This window comes from Cololabis saira, chromosome 3 (genome assembly GCF_033807715.1).
Source record: "Cololabis saira isolate AMF1-May2022 chromosome 3, fColSai1.1, whole genome shotgun sequence".
NCBI lineage: Eukaryota > Metazoa > Chordata > Actinopteri > Beloniformes > Belonidae > Cololabis > Cololabis saira.
In genome coordinates, this window is record NC_084589.1 from 18,325,991 (window position 1) to 18,341,432 (window position 15,442).

General features: G+C 38.3%; 1 protein-coding gene across 1 annotated transcript in view; it reads left to right on the plus strand.

Moving 5' to 3' along the window:
- The window catches only part of dnah5 (dynein, axonemal, heavy chain 5), a 123,508-nt gene that overhangs the window by 81,116 nt on the left and 26,950 nt on the right, over nucleotides 1-15,442 (plus strand). Inside the window, exons 66-72 of the mRNA XM_061716416.1 lie at nucleotides 6,403-6,606; nucleotides 8,801-8,980; nucleotides 10,272-10,409; nucleotides 12,749-12,884; nucleotides 13,283-13,464; nucleotides 13,801-13,935; nucleotides 14,833-14,988. Of these exons, the coding sequence (XP_061572400.1) occupies nucleotides 6,403-6,606; nucleotides 8,801-8,980; nucleotides 10,272-10,409; nucleotides 12,749-12,884; nucleotides 13,283-13,464; nucleotides 13,801-13,935; nucleotides 14,833-14,988 (1,131 nt within the window). The remainder of the gene's footprint in view (nucleotides 1-6,402; nucleotides 6,607-8,800; nucleotides 8,981-10,271; nucleotides 10,410-12,748; nucleotides 12,885-13,282; nucleotides 13,465-13,800; nucleotides 13,936-14,832; nucleotides 14,989-15,442) is intronic.

Here is a 15,442-nt window from a genome sequence, read left to right on the forward strand (position 1 = left end):
TATATATACACACACACATATACCCATCATATAATACTCTATCCTATTCAACATTCCAAGTCAAATTCTATATTATATTCACAGACATATATATATATACACATACATACACATCCACACATACATACCTACATATGTATACACACATACATACACACACTCATATATATCTATTCTATAATAATAGAATATAACATATATACTATATATATATATAATATAACACTACTATGCAATAATACCATTATATCTCATGTACTAAAAACAATCATATTACATACACAACTATTACACACCGAAACCATTACTTGGACAGATATTTTTTAAGTAGTATTCTGAATTGATTATTGTTAGCAAGTTTTACATGATTGGGTAAAGAATTCCATTCTTTCATTCCTCTATACAGAACTGTACGTTTGATGGCATTAGATCTAACCTTAGGTATTGTAAAATTTCCAACAGTTGCATGTCTAGTGTTGTGACAGTGATTTTCTGCACTAAAAGAGAGGTTATCAAACAAATCATATGGCTTTTTTAAAACAGATATGTTTCTTATCACAATCAACAGTGAGTATATGAGTCTGTCTTTGACCAATAACCAGTTGAGTTTCTTGTGCATAGAGATTATATTTGTCCTATTGTCGCACTTGAGAATAGTGCGGGCAGCTCTGTTTTGTATAATTTGCAAAGCATTCAACATTTCACCATTAGCACTGGACCAAACTGCTGGGCAATAGTCAAGGTTTGATAGTATAAGTGATTGAATAGCTGTTTTTAAAATCCTATGATTCATATAGAATGCATGTCTTCTTACAATAAATATACCCCTCCCCATCTTTGTAATGATATTAGAAATATGTTTTTTCCATGAAAGTTTGTTGTCTACTATTACTCCCAGAAGTTTGGTTTCATGCACTTGTTTTATCATGATGTCATTGACCTTGATATACAAAACAGGATTCTTATCAATATTATGATTTGACCCGATAATCATACAGTTGGATTTTGATAAATTTAGGGCTAGCTTGTTTGCTCTGACCCATTCCGCTATACTAATTAATTCGTTATTTATAATAGTTTCTAATTCATTATTAGTCTTTGCAGAAGCATATATAGTCGAGTCATCCGCGTACATCACTGTATTCACTTTTTCTAGTGCCCATGGTAAGTCATTCGTAAAGATTGTGAACAATAAAGGTCCAAGACAGCTTCCTTGAGGAACTCCACATGTTATGGTTTTGTTTTCTGAGTAGCTGCCATTAAAAAACACAGATTGCGTCCTGTTGGACAGATAACTGTAGAACCAGTTGAGTGCAGATTGCTCAAAGCCGTAACAAGCCAGTTTTTCTAATAGTATGTTATGATCTATAATGTCAAAAGCCGCTGAAAAGTCTAGAAATACAGCACCAATCATGTTTTTCATTTCAATTTCCCTCAGCCAATCATCAGACATGACCGTCAACGCCGTTGCAGTGGAGTGAGCCTTTCTATATGCATGTTGTGAAGTACTGATTATTTCATTATCTGATAAATAATTATTAATTTGTTCATACACAATTGTTTCCATCATCTTTCCAAGTATCGGTAGCAGGCTTATTGGACGACTATTTGAGCCAGAAAAAGGTAGTCTCTTATTTTTTGTTAGTGGAACTATTTTTGCTTGCTTCCAGGCAAGAGGACATGTGCCGCATGTAAAGCTTAAGTTTATGATGTGAACCAACGCTGGAGCAATGTCATCAGCAACCACCCTCAGAAGCCTGCTGTCTAGGCCATCAAGACCAGCTGGTTTGTCTTTGCCCTTTGTCAATAGTTCAATAATCTTTTCCGTGTTAACATTTACCAGTTTGAACTTAGAATTTCTATTTTTCATAATTTTATTTCTTATTAATATATGAGATATATCATTACTTTGATTAGTCATACTTTCTCTTAGATTCACTACTTTGCTTATAAAATAATCATTTAAATAATTGGCAATGCCACTGGGCTTAGTAATAAACTCACCATCCTTTTCCAGAAAAGCTGGATTGTTTTTATCTTTCCTACCTGTCAGTTCATTTAAGACCTTCCATAGTTTTTTACTATCATTCCCCACCTCCTTTACTCGATTCTCAAAATATAATTTCTTCTTTTTCCTGTTTAGTTTGGTAACACAGTTTCTCTTTTTCTTATATAGATCCCAGTCACATTTGCTACCGGTTATAATTGCAGTTTTTTTCATTAGATCTCTCATTTTCATACCCTCTTTAATTTCATTATCTAACCAGGGTGTGATTGTATTCCTGACAGTGAACTTTTTTAATGGTGCATGTTTTTCCACCAGTGGAAAAAATAATCTATAAAATTTAGTCAGGGCTATTTCTGGATTGTTGGCTTCAAATACTTCCAGCCAGCATACTTCTTTCACCTCTTTAACAAATACCTCTTTATTAAACATACTGTATGATCTTTTCAGCACTGTTTTGGGTCCAGGTTTACCCACTCTAATATTTTTCACCATTATAACTAGATTATGATCGCTACAGCCAATGGGCAGAGACAAAATACTACTGCAAAGCTCTGGGGAATTTGTAAATATATGATCTATGCATGTGGCTGTTTTAGGTGTTTTAGGTGTCTCTTATTTTCCAAACATCATGCTGCCAGAGCACAAACTGGCGATATGCTGCGTGTCGGTTCTGTCTTTGTGGGGGTTCAAACTCTGATGATGCAGAGGTAGAGGTATTCTCACGAACAGCAGATTCCTGATAAAACAAGAGACAGAATTGTTATGATACAAATGTAAATGTAGAATTCTATGATCAATAAGAATCAAAATTAGAATGTTTTCACATACTGGGGATTCGTCTTGGGTTTTGGTAATTCTAAAATTACTGACAATATCAACAACAGACAGAGAAATAATAGTGATCATAAAAATGTGTAATTCGCAATGAGGAAGCTTTATAAAATAATAATACAATTGAATAGAATTACAGCACTAGAGGAAATAATGCAATGCGAAGAAAATGTATAGAACATTTCTAGTATTTTTCCTGAGAACTGTAAAATTGTGCAGGGCTGATCTGCAAAATATAAGGAATGGGCATTCAGTTATTCACAGGTTATAAAGTATTTTTTTATTTTGTCAGTAAGTATGTTGGACTACTAATTTATGACGAAGTCCCTCTAAAAAACGTGAAAGGAAAAAGGTGCAGAGCGTATGAGTTTGTAGGGCGCATTATCTCGCTGAAACAACTTAATAAAACCAATTTGAACTTAGTGTGTTTCAACATCGTCATATTATATTGTTTAGCCAAAAATAGATACATTACCTCTTCGCTATCCATCCTGCAAACGACTGCTGAAAACAGAAAAGTCGTTTTGAAAGTCCTTCCCGTCTTCTCTCATCAAAACAAATGCAGCGGCGGGGACGGGGGTTTTCCGGCAGTACGCGCTGGTGCTCATGGGAAATGGAGTGTTCTTTCTGGTAAAGCACTACCGATTTTTGTCCAAAGGAGGCGCCAAACTCAACAAAGCTGAAAGTTCCGTTGTGCTGCTTTAAGACATGTAGTCCCTAATTAGCCACAATTGTTCTCTTATACTAAAATATGTTGTTAGAAACACATAAAATAATCTAATTGCTTTAAAAATCTACAATGTTTATCACATATTTTGACCTGTGGGAGGCGCCATGTTTTACCTGCGTAATGCATTCTGGGGGCGATGACGTACAACGGTGGCTCTGGGAAGATGAGCCCCGTTAGTTTAACTGGGACAGGTATCTAAAACATAGATGAGCAGCATCTCCCGGCCGTGGAGGCTGACGAGGGAGCCCATAAGACGCCTCGGTTCAGGCAAACTGGATCAAGGTTCTGTGATGCACGGGAGATCTGCAAAAATGATCAAAGTCGTGCGCATCTTACCAGTGCATTAGGCTCCTGCGTAGACGCCGTAGCCTGCGTAGCCTACGGCGTAGACGGCGTAGCTGGGGCTCTACAGCCCGCAGCGCTCCGCCACCCGCTCTCCGCTCTCCGCTCTGCGCTCTCGCTGCCGCCGCCGGGATGGAGACGCCGGTGGGCAATATGCACGTTTGAGTGGGCATAGCCCAACCCTCTCCCCCCTAAAACTGGCCTCGGTGCTGGGTGATGACAGACCAGAGGCTGAGGGGACTGGCCCGGGACTTTGACGAAACTGGAGGCGCAGACTTCGCTTCAAATAGGCAAGAACATCTTTATTTAATTTAATGACGGCAGATCTGGCTGGGGTTTTTATTGTAGCATCGGCTATCTGCTAGTTTAAACGTGTGGTCGGTGAGTCTATCTGAGTTTTATGGTGTTTTTATAGTTCACGCTTTATGGTGCGGCACTTTTTTTTTTTTTTTTTTTTAACTTTTTTGTAGGTGCGCCGTCACCTTAATGTTTGGCTGTGTTTTGATCTGTGTTTCTGGTGCGCCGTCACCTGTTTAGGTGTGTTTTCATCTGTTTCTGGGTGTCAGAACAGTGGACGGGGGCTAGCAGGTGCCACCGTCTGACGTCACTACCCAGAATCACTACAACAATGGCGACCTACATGTTAAATTATATTTTCAAATTTTATAAAAACGAAGACATCAAAAAGGTTTTTTATATCACATTGTTATAATTGATACCAACATTTATCTTTTAAGACCTACATGTCTTAATATGCAGGGTTCCTTTTAATAACACTCTGGACAACTTTGAGCTGCCTCAACGTGTCACAGAGGTGACGCACAATAGGGGGCCACACTATAGATTTACTGATCTCTAATGGCGCTTTTCCACTAACTACTCTGCCGAGCTTCTAAGCGGCTGAGTCGGGTTGTATCTGACGCCATCACACTACACGCCACCGATTGGTCAAGGGGTGGGGCCAGTCAGACGTCTGAGTCAGGAGGCGGAAAATCAGTGAAAGAGCGACTCTGACAGCGGCTTCTTGTTCATTTTATTCGACAGGCAATGGCAGCGCAAAAGTCTGTTTCGTGATCTAACTCTGAGGTGCAGCTGTTCATAAACCTGGTGGCTGAGGAGAGAATTAAAAAGGGATCTAGACGGGGCGATAAGGAACGACCAGATCTACCAGGAGCTCTGTCACTTCACAGCTGCTCGCGGCTCCAGCTGACTTTTCAGCAGCGCCGAGACAAACAAACAAACAAAAAAAGCGTCGCCGCTTGAAGCTTCTCTCACTCTCATTTTTTAACTTAGTATCGAACACAAGTCACAGACCCAGCAGCACATATACCATCTCCTCCATGTTCTACATCTTTAGTGTTGTTGTCTTCTTCGTTTAGATCACACAATCAAATACGTCACAGCAGCTTAAATGTAAGTAAATGATTTGAGAAGATTGACTGAATGTGCCACAACTTTCTCGAGCTAAACAAAAACAAAACTGAGGTCATTTTCTTTGGAGCTAAAGAGAAACGATTACAGGTCACCACAGAACTTCAATCAATACACCTAAAAACTACTACTAGGCCAGATATCTGGGTTTAGTGATAGACTCGGACCTTAATTTGGAAAAACACATTAGAGCAATAACAAAGTCAGCTTACTATCACCTTAAGAATATATCAAGGTTAAAAAATATGATGTCTCATCAGGACCTGGAAAAAATAGACCGTGCATTTGTCTTTAGCAGGCTTGATTATTGTAAGTACCCAAAGAGTCGGTTAGACAACTGCAGCTCATTCAAAATTCTGCTGCTTGGGTCCTCACTAAGACCAAAAAAGTGGACCACATCAGTCCAGCTCTGAGGTCTTTACAGTTGCTGCCTGTCTGTCAGAGGATAGACTTCAAAGTTCCGATGATTGTCTATAAACCTCTGAATGATCGAGGACCAAAATACATCAGTGACCTCCCGACCCAGTATGAACCTTCCAGACCCCTCAGGTCATCTGGATCTGGTTTTTTATCAGTTCCCAGAGTCAGAAGTACGGAGAAGCTGCATTCAGCTTCTATGCCCCACATGTCTGGAACAAACCCCCCAGAGAGCCTCAGATCAGCTGAAACACTGCAGGTCCAGGTTGTCCAGGCTGAAGAATCACCTATTTCCAGCTGCATTTGAATAAACCTCCAAATCTGTGCTGGTACTTTTCAAAACATAATCATATTTTAACTGATTTCATCTTATTTTATCTATTGTTATTATTCTTTCTTTTTTGTTTACATTTTAAATCATGCATTTTATTTATGTTTTAATGTCTTTGTAAAGCACTTTGAATCACCTTGTTGTTGAATTGTGCTGTACAAATAAACTTGCCTTGCTATTTCTAAAGGAGCATTGTATAGATTTTCTAAAGTTAACCCTCATTTTTTTACTTCCCAACAAGTATTGCCAGATCATGAAAAATTCTGGTTTAGTAAACGTATTCTTCTGTCTGCTCTGTCTTTGCCTTCATAGACAATCAAGCCATCAGACATTGCCACAGTGCGAACGCTTGGCCGACCTCCCCACCTTATCATGCGGATCATGGACTGTGTGCTGCTGCTCTTTCAGAGGCGGGTCAACCCTGTGAAGATTGATCCAGAGAAAAACTGCATCACTACATCCTGGCAGGAGTCCCTGAAACTCATGACAGCTGGAAACTTCCTAGGCAGCTTGCAGGTACATTTTCCAATATCATAGATAGATAGATAGATAGATAGATAGATAGATAGATAGATAGATAGATAGATAGATAGATAGATAGATAGATAGATAGATATACATTTATAATATAGGATTTTTTCCTTTCAGAAAATGAATTATTATGTCCATAACTTTGAACCAGGTATGACATGTAGTATAGGACGCCCTCATGTATCCTGACTCAAGACAACTCTAATCACATCTTTAGGCAAATGACACGTGATGTTGAGTGGGAGGCTGAGATGAACTGAACCAAGGTCAACCCCAGCACCTCAATGCTGAACAGACCCAGTAGAAAGAAAGTAGTGCAATCAGTAAAACCAAACAAAAGTGTGTGGTGATGACCAGCTGTCACAGATATCACCAGCAGAAACTCCATGTTGTCACCCTGTTTTTGAGTGGGCCCTCACTCCATAAGCCAAAGGGAAACTTTGGCAAGTAAAGGAAATCACTCCTGCAATCCAGTGAGAGAGTCTCTGCTTAGATGGGGGTTGCCTCACACAGGCAACCCAGATGCATGGTCTTGTAAGAATCATTGCAAAACTGCAAAGCACAAACTGGACAATGGTGATCTCCAGGGATGTCAAGGAGTGTCAGCCACAGGTTCTCCTGGGCCACCACAGCAGATGCCATTCCCCTCCAAAGTGAGAACGCTGCGGCCCGACCGTGTTGTTATTCAGGAGAGGAATCAGTGGACTGTCAGAGGGTACCTGGTAATCACTTGCGCATGATTCATTGCACTTGATTGATTTTACCGACAAAACCTCCAATGCTTTCACGGAAGCATAGTGGGTCTGCTCACACCGTGGTTATGGGAGGTGACCAGGTACATCACCTCAGAGACACACTCTGTACATCAGGAAATGGCTCTTCACTGTAATTGGGTGAGAGGTAAAAATTAAGTAACCATGCCAAATTTCTGAGCAGATGGTCATTTCATGTCAATTTTTCCAGCTGCATGATGGAACAGCACAGAGGAGGATGTATGGCCCCGACACACCTAAGCAACAGCCATGGCTGTGGCAGCTGACATTGACATGACAAAGTTTTTCTGGCGGTTGTCTAACACATCATGGATGACATACATCCCCCTCCTGCTGGAACTCAAAGGTATCCCAACTTGATCGCTGCTATCCTGTTGGCATATTCCATGTTGGTCAGCCCAGCAATGAGAGGGGACTTTGACAAGCTACAAGGAGGGACCCTGACCAAAAATGTATCTTCCTTTGAGTCAAATAAAGCCATGTCCCTCTGGAGAATAGTGTCACAGGAGAACCCCTGGAGGAGTTTAGAAGCATCCTAGAAATGACCAACTTCCCTGCTCCCCTAAGGATATGCATGTCTCACTTTGCACTGGACCACGGCGAAGTTTAGTCAGTTTATATACAGGAAACCAAGCTGGGAAGTCAGACATAAATATTGTGTAGATAATCTGTTGAATTTTCAGAATAAAAAAAAATCAGTGCCGACTCCTATAACCAATATCCTAAACTGTGGAGGGTGTGGATAAACAATTCAAAGGGTTTTAGGAAAGAACTGAAATTTGTGTTTAATTCTTAAAATTAAAAGATATGGTGTGATATACTGTACATGTTTAAGCAAAAGGGCTACTTTGCAATTCTCCCTTGATCTCAAAACCTTCAAGTAAACATATAATCTCATGAATCCAGACAAAGAGGAAGTGCTTGGAAGCACTCCACTTTGGGAAGGCACTTGGGCTAGCCTGCTGCTCATGTTTAAACACAGACTTGGTCAGCAGTCACCAACACAGGTAGCTCTGTTTTGGAAAACCAGTTTCAGCACCTACTCAAGCCCAACTTGGTGGTGGTGCCTCTGTGAGGTGAAAAGCATAAGAATCGAAGGATGACTGCAATGATGTATGTATTTAAGGTAGTCTCCCACTTGTCATGATTTGTCATTTTCCTAAAGGTGTGATTTATAAGTGTCTTAAGTTATGACACGCAAGGGCATGCCGTACTACATTTGTTGTACCAATTGAATCAACTGCTAGTTTTCTTTGTATGTTTCATATATACATACCATGTTGAGAAGCAGTAGCAGTTTACAGATGGGCAATTATGTGCTCTTTCTCCATAAATGGAAAATAGTCAGAGTTCAGTCACAATTTAAACCACCCCTTCATTAATCTTTGTCCTCCTTTTCTTTGAAGCAATTCCCCAAAGACACAATTAATGAAGAAATGGTGGAGCTGCTGCAGCCTTATTTTAAAATGCCTGACTACAACATTGAAACAGCCAAAAGGGTGTGTGGCAATGTGGCTGGCCTTGCATCTTGGACCAAAGCAATGGCTACCTTTTTCTCCATCAACAAGGAAGTCTTACCATTGAAGGTAACAGAGAGTTCCAGTGGTTCCCTTAGTGCAACAGGAATTAGAAAGAGATCTGCTTGCAGACAGAATATGACTAAGAAAAATAGGATTCAAGAGAAATGTATCAATTCTGTTCTTGATATTGAAATACCTCTTATCAGTCAGCTAAATTCCTTCTTTAAAATACATAATAATTTCCCAATAAACATATAGCAGTAGGGTACACAATCCCTGGGCACTGTCTAAGACATCCAACTCTTCTAACTTTTTCTTACATTCCACATGTTTAATTTTTCTATGCACTAGCTGTTAGTGTGTCTGGAACTCAAACAATATTTTATATGCATACGTATTACTTCCAACAGGAGAAACCTGTTAGGAAACTTTTTGATTAATGAAGCTCAGCTGTCACACTTTATCTTCTGGTGTCTTCCTTCTTCTCCTGGTACAATCATTTAAGGCCTTGCAGAATAACACAAATTCTGGTTCCATCATGTTATCTACAACCTTTATGAAAACCCCTTGCTTCTAATCCTGACCTCTTGCTTATGCATGCAATACAAATCTTACAAATTGATTTTATGGTTTCCAACTCAGTGGTGGCTTCTTTTTAAGCTGGCCAGTCAGGCTGCCAGATGACAGACAAGGAGAAAGAAGCATGGATGGTCCTCTCACATGTCAATTAATAATGAATAGTAGTAGCCAGACTCCAAATTTGCCCGCAACACCCAAACACACGCACTAAGACAACCTCACTACTTTCATCTAAAATTTTCTATAAATCAATGCTTTCTCCACAGTTCTAGTTTTACGGAGAAAAAAAAATAACATTTCTATTTACTTCTGTCATCTTCACACTCTTGCCTTTTTTGTCAACCTCTTTTTTTCTTGCTGTTTATTTACAGTATTTCATCACATTTACATTTCTAAAAAGTGTGGAGAGATCCCTTCCACACTTAGATTTATACTCTTTCCTCTCCTGCATTACTGCATCTGAAACATGCTTTTGCACTTGAAAATGAAAAATGAAAATTCACTTAACTTGATTAAATAATAGAAATGATAAATCACTTGATTTTTATTTCAATATGATGGTAAAACAGTGGTCACCTGCACAATTATGGCAGACCTACTAACTGGTGGGTTTTGCCACCTTTGTATTTCTTAGTAAAAACTTCACTCATTTTGTTTCATCTCCTGCATCTATTTTGTTTCGTAGCCTTCTTCACATAACTGCCCATATGATCAACAAACATTTTATGTGGAAAAATGCATTATGGATCTCTTTTCTTGCTAATGTTTTCTTTCGTAGGCTAATCTAGCTGTGCAGGAAAATCGTTTGGCCGACGCTAATGTCGACCTTCAGAAAGCTCAGGCTGAACTGGATGCCAAACAGACGGAGCTGGATGTGGTTCAAGCTGAGTATGAGAAGGCCATGATGGAGAAACAGGTGAACAATCCACTTTACTCGGTCAAAGCACATTATAAATTGGTCAATCATACACAAATTAGTTGTATGAACCACAAAGATTTGAAAACCCAATTAGATGTCCTGTAAAGCAGATGTGACATACATATATTGCGGAATTTAAGCTGAAATATCATTGTCATTGGTATTGGTATACCGTACCGTGGAAAAGCCGTAGGCACCCCGTAGTCTCTTTCAGATACAAACAGAAAATACAGGAACCTGGCTTTCTTAAGTCTAAAAATAATTAAATCCTCATTATTATCATTACAAACATCTACATGGGACAATGTCTTTAAAAAGAGTTAAATCTGTCCTTGTTTATGAGGGAAGTCACACTAAACACTTTGCTTGGAAATTAATTCTGGTCAGAACATACTGCTTTTTTGATTTTGTGTTCTATAGGTAAACCAGCAGGGCTTTTGATATGCCCTTTATCAAAAAAAAATAGCCAATAATCAGCCAACTGATTAGCCTGCCAATCCATTAATTGGTGGACTTGTAGTTATATGTTTTGGGTCTCTGTAAAGCGCCTAGAGACAACTTGTGTTATAATAGATGCTATATAAATAGAATAAAAATGAATTGAATTATATCATCGTATTCTCTGTATATATCTTTATAAAGAGACTATAAGATGAATACGGATGGTCATTATAACTTTGATAAAGCAACAAGACCAGAGGTGCCTTGCATTACGGTAGTGAACATAAGATGAGCTGATTCACATAAGCTCTTAACATTTTTGAGTTTTTTTCCCCCTTTTATTGAATTACTTTCTTTGGCTAAATAAAGCCCATACTTTTTGTAGTTTTACCTGTTTGCTATGTCATGTGTTGCAGGACTTCTAGTTCTTGAGGATAAAGAAAGCTTGTTATAATGCTGACTACTTTATTTTAACAAAATGTAACATAAACATGGTTTTGGTTACAGATGCCCGTTTAAAATGGTAATAGCAGACAGTGTATACATCTACGTGAGCAGCCATGAACTGACATTTTTTAACTGTCTTTGCAAATGCTGCAGGGGTTGTGTTTATTAAAAAGCTTAATAAAAAGCTTAACAAAGCTTAATGAAAGCTTAATAAAAAATGAGAATGACTCAAGCCAAATGAACCAATATTTAATATTTAAAATAGTGCAGTCCATACAAATTATATATTATTATATGCCTGTGCAAGATTTTTAAATTGTACTCAGTTTTTTCTTTTGTTTTCACCACCTGTACACTGTGTTCTGTGATGCATAACATCTTTTAATTGGAACAGCATGTGCATCAGGATCACCTGATTAGGAAATCTGGACAGAGATGGAGAGGATTTTAATCATTTTTAGACATGAAGGTGTTCATCTAAGGGGCAGCAGTAAGATTTGTGGGTTCACGATGAAGGTGTTTCTGGACTCAGACAATGATCATAGAATTTTATATGCTTTTAACTAAGTCTTTATTTATAAAAATAAATATGTTTTGCTGTAAGGTATAACCCATCACTTTATGTGAGCAGCTAATGAGGAGATCATTGTTTTGGATGGTGCAAAGATGATCCCATAAAAATATTATTTTTAGAATTTAAGATATTATTGGCATTTATGTGGAATAAACATGCTTATAGAAAAGGCAGTCTCACCCATCCATTAAATGCCACACATGTTCAAGGCAATTGCAAGGATAATCCAACATGCACTACTTGGAATGTATTAACGCAGTGGCAGGGATCCGTCATGTAAATAGGTGTCTGTCACTGGGATAATACATCATTCACAGCTAGCACAATTTAGAGTTTAAATTGATATAGCCTGAATGTCCTTGGACTAAAAGGCTTGGTGGGAAACAACTCTGTGGTTAACAGAACATCAAAGTATTTATGGGGCTGTAATCACAACAAATGAATAAACTGGGATAATCATAGTAACGGTAAACAGGCAGTGCAAAATATTTTATTGAATATAAGATTAAATCTAAACAAATTAAAACAGTGATTGAAAAACAAAGTAAAATAAGTTATTAAGTCTCTAAGGTCAGAGCAAAGGACATTAGAAATGAATGGCTACAAAGTACATCAGCTTTCACGAGGACACCATCATGGCTGCAGCCGACCTAATGAACACTATAAAATCAAAATCAGAGCATTAGTCGGATCATTTTGCTCAAGTAAAATGTATTACATAAGGGAGCCTTCGGTTTCCATACATTCATACTCGAGGCTGTTTTAAAACATCCTGCTGTACCTACAGTAGATTGTTAAATAAAAATTGGTTGAACAGACAGGCAATAATGTTTCCTTGACACAGTGAGCTGATTGTTTTCCCATTTATCTTCAGACACTGCTAGAAGATGCAGAGCGCTGCAGACGCAAGATGCAGACAGCCTCCAGTCTTATAAGTGGCCTTGCTGGTGAGAAAGAGAGATGGACAGAACAGAGCAAAGAGTTTGCTGTCCAAACCAAACGTCTTGTTGGTGGGTTTCCTGATTCTCTTTCATACTGTTAATACAACAGGGATGTCTCTCTAATGTAATCATCAATGTTATTTCAGAAATATCTTCACTGCATTCTAATACTTTCTGTGGTTGAACTGTGGTTCAACTTTACATTTAAGTACTAATGAAGTGCTAAAGTCTAAAAATCACTGCACAAATGTGCCAAGTCAGCAGATCAGTCTGGCGGATCATTATGACTCTGCCTTCTCCTGGTCAATGATCTCTTTAGTTGCCAAGTATTTTCATTTTTCACCTTAACATAATGCTCAATAACATACCTGACATTACTGAGACCATTTTTTTTTCTTTTACTTTAAAACACAATGTTAAGTAGTTGCCCATCTACCGGTAATAACATCTTGATAATCTTGTTTCAGGAGACGTTCTCTTGGCCACGGCATTTCTCTCTTACTCTGGCCCCTTCAATCAGGAGTTTCGTAATCTCTTACTAAATGACTGGCAACGAGACTTGACGCAGCGTTGCATCCCGTTTGGCAATAACCTCAATCTGACTGAGCTGCTCATTGATGGGCCCACTGTTAGTGAATGGAACCTCCAGGTCAGTGATTGATCGTGCCAGCTACGCCCAGCGAGACTTTTATAGTGCTTTTTGGTTCAGCATTTAATGATAATACTTTAGTGTAAGATGCTGACTGAGTTTGCCAACATTAAAGTCTGTAATCAAAGAAAGGTGAAATGCTGTCTATTTTTGTGATGACATCATACTGCCTGAACAGTTTTCTATGTAACTAAAGATTGATTTATTAATTGTGTGTCAAATACTAAACAGTGGAGGTTGATTCAATTCAGAATCATTATTAAAACTGTTTTGTATGTGTATAAATTAACAGGCAGTAAAAGCTTAACCTCACCAATCACCAATTCCATTTTGCAGGGGCTTCCCAATGATGACCTGTCCATCCACAATGGCATCATTGTGACCAAAGCAACCCGCTTCCCTCTCCTTATTGACCCACAGACACAAGGAAAAATCTGGATCAAGAACAAAGAGGCTCGGAATGAGTTGCAGGTTTGGGATTTATGTCTTCGTCATCACAAGTCAATACAGATAGTGTATATAATTTTACTTATATAATCATATTTATTGATTCATTTTATTTAATATTTGTATTTAATTTATACCATTGTAATTTGTATACAATTAGATTATATTAAAACAAATTGTGTGTGTTAGAATACAAATGATATGTTTACTTAACTCAAGGTCTCTGCTTTTAATGCTCTAAATTTAACAGGATAAGTCATTAAAGGACTCTCTTTGATTTTGTGTCTCATCATTTCTCCTTTTTATTACTAAAATCTTCACATAACGTGGTAAAAATACCATTAGCCCCCGATCTTCTGTTTCTGCAATATTCCACTTGTTACTGACTTTTTTATTATCTAGCATACTGAAAAGAAAAATAAGTTGGCAGGCATTATAAGATCAACCAAGGTCAATGCACTAATTAGCAGAAATCTCCAAGCTGTGACTATGCATTCTGCATTCGTTATTATGAGTGCTCTAAAGGGAAAACCAAGGCATTGGTTTTAGTGCCTTTTACACATTGCATTTTTATAAGGTTTTTTAAGGCTGAAGTTTCCAGTCTTTACAGCTGGTGAGGACCAGACTTTTGTTTTTCTTTGTCACGCGACTAAATTATTAGATTAATCATTGAAAACATGGCATTTGTAGCCTTTTGCTTACCATGTAGCTTCCAGCCAGGCAAGGTGGCAGTCATGTTTTAGACATGATTTCTCTTTTTAATTGCCAGTGCCAGACTAATACGTCATAACATGTTATGTGTATTTCATAGATAATTTGCTCCTGTTTACATACCAAGTTAGAGAATATGAAGTGGCACATCTGTTTGAATTATAATTTGAGGGAAAATGTTATTAACTTGTTTTTCTTTTCTTATCTCAGATCACCTCACTTAACCATAAGTACTTCAAAAACCACCTTGATGATAGTTTGTCCCTTGGTCGCCCCTTATTAATTGAAGATGTAGAGGAGGAGTTGGACCCTGCACTTGACAACATCCTTGAGAAAAACTTTATCAAAACTGGCTCCACTTACAAGGTAAAATAGCAGCTCTAACCCTCTGAATATCCTAATTCACCAGCTTCCTTTTCTTCTGCAGTGATCGTGTGAACAGACAGTGGGTTTTGAGTGTTGATGATGGGAAGTGTGACTCTGCCAGCTTCCACTTCCCATGTCAATGGCCAGACTTCCACAAGCACAGGTTATTTTTTTCATCCAGAGGGAAATCTTGCTGACAACACTGTAAGAAGGTCAAAACTGGCTGGTGTAGTGATATCTTTGTTGTTATTCCAACCATCTACAAGTAGATCTATGCAGATGTTCAATATTTCTGCTGCTCTTACTTTTATTTTTGTGTTTTTATTATATATTAAAGGGGACCTATTATGAAAAACACGTTTTCTCTTGCTTTAACATATATAAAGTGTTCTCTCCTCAGCCTGCCAACTCAGAGGAGGAAAGCAACCAAATTCTGCAGTGTCTGTACAGCCGC